At 43.0% G+C, this 5,981-nt stretch overlaps 1 protein-coding gene across 1 annotated transcript; it reads right to left on the bottom strand.

Moving 5' to 3' along the window:
• Positions 1 to 2,921: 2,921 nt before the first annotated feature.
• On the bottom strand, positions 2,922 to 5,696 carry LOC134253542 (uncharacterized). The gene has a single exon (XM_062736066.1). The coding sequence runs from the start codon at positions 5,694 to 5,696 to the stop codon at positions 2,922 to 2,924; it is 2,775 nt and encodes a 924-aa protein (XP_062592050.1).
• Positions 5,697 to 5,981: the final 285 nt, after the last annotated feature.

Below are 5,981 nucleotides of genomic sequence, written 5' to 3'. Positions count from 1 at the left end.
TCTCCATATCACTCTCAGGATCCCACATTTCTTCAAGGACAGGACGATTCTTATTCAAAGCCATTCTGATCGCTCTGCGTTCGTCATAGCCTTCGGACAGGAAATCTTTAACATCATCCATGACCTTGGTGTGAATGGATCCGTTTTGTAACTGTAGGATGTACAGGATGAGTTGTCCATACTTTTCTGAGAATATCTTCAGGCCTTTTGAGTTCATTTTTTCCTCCGTTTGAACTCTGGCGTCTTCTCTTGATAGACCTTCCTTTATGTATTTATCATATTTCAGGTCCCATAGTTTTTCGTTGTCTTCTTTTGCCCTTTCCATGAGAAAGTTAAAGACTTCGTGTTCGTCATCATTTTCCTTCTCTGGTTTGAAAGGGGAGGCATTTGCCTCATCCATCTCCATGGGGGCAATATAATCTTTCCTTTGTCCGTTTTCGGGACACCATCTTTTCACATGTCTTTGAAGGTCGTGGACGTCTTCAAAGACCAGACCACAATCGTCACAGGAAGGCATATCTTCTGAAAGTATGACGTGTTGAAAATCCGACCCAATGGATTGGTCCGTTGAAGGAACTGATGCGTGGTACGTCCGATCGGTTGGAATATCAATCAGAGAATGAGGGAAATTCTCTGCTCCCGGCTGTTTAATAGGATTCAAGACATCAATGGATTGGAAGGTTGAAGGAACCGGTCGGTGGTACGTCCGCTCGGTAGGAATAGCTTTTGGAGAATGAGGAGAATTCTCTGCTTCGTGCTGTTTTATAGGATTCAAGACATCAGTGCGCATGCGCAGATTTTCGGGTGTAGTGGGCTTCAAATCCACCAACAGGTATCCATAAGGCTTGGAAGTAGCGTCTTTAAAATATCTCAGCAGGTGTTGAGGATTTTCGGGATACATCTGTCGAGCCAAGGTCATGACTTGCTGTCTGTCCACAGGATTGTTAAACAGGACCAGGTAGTGGCAATTTCGTCTTTGGGTGGGATCTTTGTTATAGTACAGATTTTGATTGATAGCCACGACCGATAGATTTCTGTGATGACTTCCCTCCGTAAACAACTCGTTGACTCTAGAATCTTTGGCCGCCGTCGACATGAGATCGTCTAAAATGACGAGATTCCTCGTTCCGGGGTGAACGAAAGAATCTTGCTCCAGGTCTAATGGAATACCTTGTATAAATTCGACCGAGGGATTCACCGTGGCTTTGATGATGTCATACAGGGGTTGCCATCGCTTATAGAGCCACAAGATTCTCTCTGGTGGAGGGGAAATCTTGCTCATACAATGTTGCAACAATGTTTTTACGAAATAATCTTTCCCGAGGAGGTGGGTCCCGATACATTAGCCGTAAAAGGATGTTGAAACATAAACTCCTTTTGTTGTTGTTGCTGCTGCTGCTGTTGTTGCTGCTGCTGTTGTTGTTGCTGCTGCTGCTGCTGTTGTTGCTGTTGTTGTTGCTGCTGCTGCTGTTGTTGCTGCTGCTGTTGTTGTTGCTGCTGCTGCTGCTGTTGTTGTTGTTGCCATTCCGTGTGTTTGTGTTTAACATGACGAATCAGGTCGTGAGGCCAGACGTAAGCCTTTGAGCAATGTTGGCAAGTATACATGTTGATCCTTTGGAGTCCTTTCGCTTAATGACATACATGAACGGTAAATCCCCTTTTATAGACGAGATATCGTCGGTGATTGGCTCATTACACTGTGCATTACAACCAGATCAACGTTTCCGGTAACTTGGGATTCCGGAATGAAAGGTCACCGGAAACTTATGAGCTCCGGATATCAGGGATCCGGAAACGTATGGATCCGGAAGCCCAAAGGTCCGAGGCGGGGCCCCCGGGAGCCTATGTCTTTGTCTTTTGTTTAGTTCTTGTTGTCCCAGGAAGTGAACGATTGATTCATTCTATACTGTTTAACCCCCCTTTCGATAATTTTTTATTGTCTGCTGATAAAGGGCTTTAAAGTTAGACCTATACTCGGCACTCAGTGCCATTGAGCAGTGAGGGTTCTTTATCGTGCCAACGCCCACCGTGACACGGGACCTACATTTTTAAAGTCATATCCGAAAGACCCGTGACTTTCACATCTAGTGCCGAGCACTTGGCGAAGGAACAGTCACTACCTATGTTTAACGTCAAGGTATGACGCGGCGCCGAGATCGAGAATCGAACCCGGGCCTCCCGATCACGAAGCGAACGCTCTACCACTAGCCTACCGTGACCGGTCGACGAAGACTCTATAAAAAGCCATGATATGGTTCACTATTTTCACTTTTTTTCCTACCCAAAGATACTTCTCATTAAAAAAAACATAAAAAAGTTTTCATCATTTTAATTTAAAAAATTGTACATGTAATCTACATCAAAAATACATAACTGTGTGTTACCAATACATCGAGATAGAAGGATATAATAGCATCCTTTGATACAAGAGATCATAAGATACTCACATTACAGTTTCTGAGTACAAATTAAGTTATCTGTGATACATCCAAATATACCTGTATATTACCAATACATCGAGAAAGAAAGACTCTCACCATAGCATTTTACAATACAATAAATCATAACATACTCACATTGCAGTTTTTGAGTACAAAGCAAGTTAAAATAACTGTGCATTACCAATACATCGAGATAAAAGAACTATCATAATAATTTGTTCAATACAAAAAATCTTAACATCATAAATTACAGTTTCTGAGTACAAAGTAAGCTCTCTATGACACATTCAAATATACCAGTATATTACCATTACATCGAAATAAAAGGACTATCATAATAGCATTGTTCGATACAAGAAATCATAACATACACAAATTACAGTTTCTAAGTACAAAGTAAAATCTCTATGATACATTCAAATATCCGTATGGTACCGATATCAATCCACTTTGCAGGACTCTTTTGTCAAAAACAAGTTTTTAGTCTTTATTTTCCTCTCTGGTGATGATTTCTGTGGTTTTGGAATCTCGGGCAATTTTGTAATCGTTCCGGACCGTGACGACAGACGCTTCGCTGGAAGTGATCATATTTCTGATGGTATCAAAGTTGATATCCAAACTGTTCTTGTAATTCAGTGTGATACCTTTAACTTTGTAACAGGTACTTATCTTCCCATCTTGGTCTTGGGCGGTATACGCATAATTTTTCGGTCCGCCGGTGACAAAGGAAAGGATTTTCTTACCGGGGGTCTCGTCTGTCATATCCCCCAAGTAATCACCCAGAGGCGGCGACCATTCCCCAGCCCGTGCGGTGAAGATGACCGAATCCCTGTCAGCATATAGAGTCCGATCGCCTAATTTTTCCAGATAGGAGTATAATTTTAGACGGGCCTGGGCCGTAGTGTACGCTGCGATGACGACGTTGGTTCGACCACTGGTCTCCACAAAATCGTCGTCTAAGACCCACTGGAGTCGTACCATCTCTTCGGACACATAGCTGACGTCTTTGACCTGTTGGTAATTGCTAGTCAACATATCGAAATATTCGCAGGGATCTGTCACGTACGTTGTTTTGGGCATGTTTTCTCGCTGACCAAATTTACCCCAAAAACTATTGAGCATAAGTTTTGCCAGCGCTCTGAGACCTGGGTTCGATACGATGTTATGATATTCGAGACGAATTCCTTCTCTTTGGTGGTATTCCTCTATGTACTTGTGTCTGTCTTCTTCCGTTTGACACCATTTTGGCCAACCGGATGCCTCTTGCTTCATTTTGAGAAATGTATTGACGTAGTCGGTGAATGCTCCGCCCGATTTTGCTTGTGGATCGTACTGTGATATGCGATCGAAATGCCACACTTCGAAAATCTTGTCTATTATGTAACCCATTTCTACGGCTTTTTTGACCTCGTCGGTGACCCAGGTTCCAGTAATCATTCTTTCCCGATCGGTGTGCTCACAGGTCTGTCTGTGTTTCTCCATGCACGTTCGACAGAGGCCAAACAGGAGCTTATTGTTGATTTTCGATGGAAGAACTGGCATGTATAGATGTTTTGGGGGAAGGATGCGGCATTTGACGAGTCCTTCGTAGTTTTGAAGAAGATCAAAATTTTCAGTCACGATCTGGGGGCGTCCCAATGGAATCTTGCCCGTTTTATTGATGAAGGGATAGAGTGAAGTCACATCAAAATATTTGATATCGGTGTCTTCATCTGCCTTGGCATGCAGTTTAAAGGCTTCGGTTCTTCCGCCGAAAAATGCATCTCTAGGTTGTAAGGGCGAGGTTAACTCTAGGTGTTCTATAAAAGACTTCATTTTGTCTGTGGACTCTACGGCCCGATCAAAATCAGACTCCCACATCTGCAGGTAAGTATATCCCAAAGATTCCAAGTAACTTCTCTTTTCCAAGGTTCTCTGATAGAGGTCTCCCATGGTCATTCCCACAACTTTATTGAGGGTGTTGGCAGAATAACATTTGGGGTTACCGTGCCAATAATCACCATGGAATTCCATTACTACTTTCTGATCCCCTATTTCATAGTATCCATCGACTCTGTATGGTCCAATCACTTTTTCTCCCATGTTGCCTGCATGCTGGATCTCTACGCCTGTTTGATGAGCATGATATTTTATCCACTGCATGGCCCTGAAGGATTGTTTGTCTTTCGGACGATACCCTTGGGGTGGTATAATGCCGATAGACTCTCTTTCCAAAAAGAGACTGCGAAATACCAGATTACAAGCCGAGGCAATGGTGATGCAGCGTTCGAAAGGGTCAACGCCGTCCCGATCATCTCGTGACGTCATGTCCATGAAGATGTCGCGGAATTTGAGACACCCTCGCCTGAGAATATCGACATCAGACTGGCAATATTTTATTATTTCTTTCTGAAAATCAAAACTATCGTGTTGATGTTCTTCGTACCATTGGAGAAACTTGGTGCGATCATCAGGCATCATACCATCTGCATTATAAAACTGTACGTCTGGTAGGTGATTCATGATAGCCCTCTGATTTTCTTTTCGATTGTATAGATGTGGAAAATAGCCCTTGGCGACTTCAGGTATATCAAACGCCTTTGGCATCTTTGAGAGAGCCATGGGTATGAAATTCATGGAATCCAGGAATTTCATTTTGAGATGAGGTATCTCGATGCTCATGAATTTGGACCCATTCATGATCACCTCCGGCAAGATGGCGTTCTCGTACAAGTAACTGACGATGGGATAGCTATCGTACCCTCGAAAGTTATGACAGAAGACTTTGGCTCCTTCGTTTTCGTCCGAGAAAAGCCATTTACAGAAATCGTCACGTGTGTTTGGGCCATTGAAAATGCGTTGCTTGTAATGGCATAATGAACAGTAGCTATGCTCGTTGATCTCGTCTTCGTCAATGCATTCTTCGCACACCTTATGAACCACACATAAATTGGGCAGGTGTCGATATGAACCACACGACGAATGGTTGCAATTTTTGCAAGAAGTGATTTTCCTCGGAACAAAGCCCTGTTCGCACGGATTTGAGTGACAGTTTTTGCGATGACAATTTCCACATTTGATGGATATCTGGGGAAAATAACCCTCATCACACTGGATCATGTCATCCTGTGTGCATTCAAAATCGAAAAATATCCATTGCGTGAGTTGTTCGTCGTCTTCATCGACCGTTACCTTCTGTTTTCTTTTCAACAGCTTGGTTTCTTCTTCCTCTTCTGTGGTCTTCATGTAACACACATGATCTTCGGACATAAACATTTTGCAAATGTCACAGTATTTGTTTCCACACACGTGCGGTTGTCTCGATTTGTTTCTGTTCACTGTGGTAGAACACTGACGGCAACGATAGTACGTATGACACGTGGAATTACCTTGGGACGTCAGTTCGACGTGTCGCTGGAAACAGGTCGTGTTTTTGAAATATCGATTGCACGTGGAACAATACTGCCAGTCTTCTGATTGGTCGTCATGGCATTTGTGGCATAGATGACATGGTTCATTGCAGAAATGCTTTTCTTTGTGTTCATATCCTTTTTGGCATTT

The sequence above is a fragment of the Saccostrea cucullata genome, unplaced genomic scaffold (assembly GCF_032062105.1).
Source record: "Saccostrea cucullata isolate Sc308-1 unplaced genomic scaffold, CSIRO_AGI_Scuc_v1 ctg1408, whole genome shotgun sequence".
Lineage (NCBI taxonomy): Eukaryota > Metazoa > Mollusca > Bivalvia > Ostreida > Ostreidae > Saccostrea > Saccostrea cuccullata.
This window is presented reverse-complemented; position numbering and strand designations above follow the sequence as displayed.

Excerpts from the sequence above, each read along its gene's own strand:
- LOC134253542 (XM_062736066.1), bottom strand. The coding sequence starts at position 5,696 with ATGTTTATGTCCGAAGATCATGTGTGTTACATGAAGACCACAGAAGAG.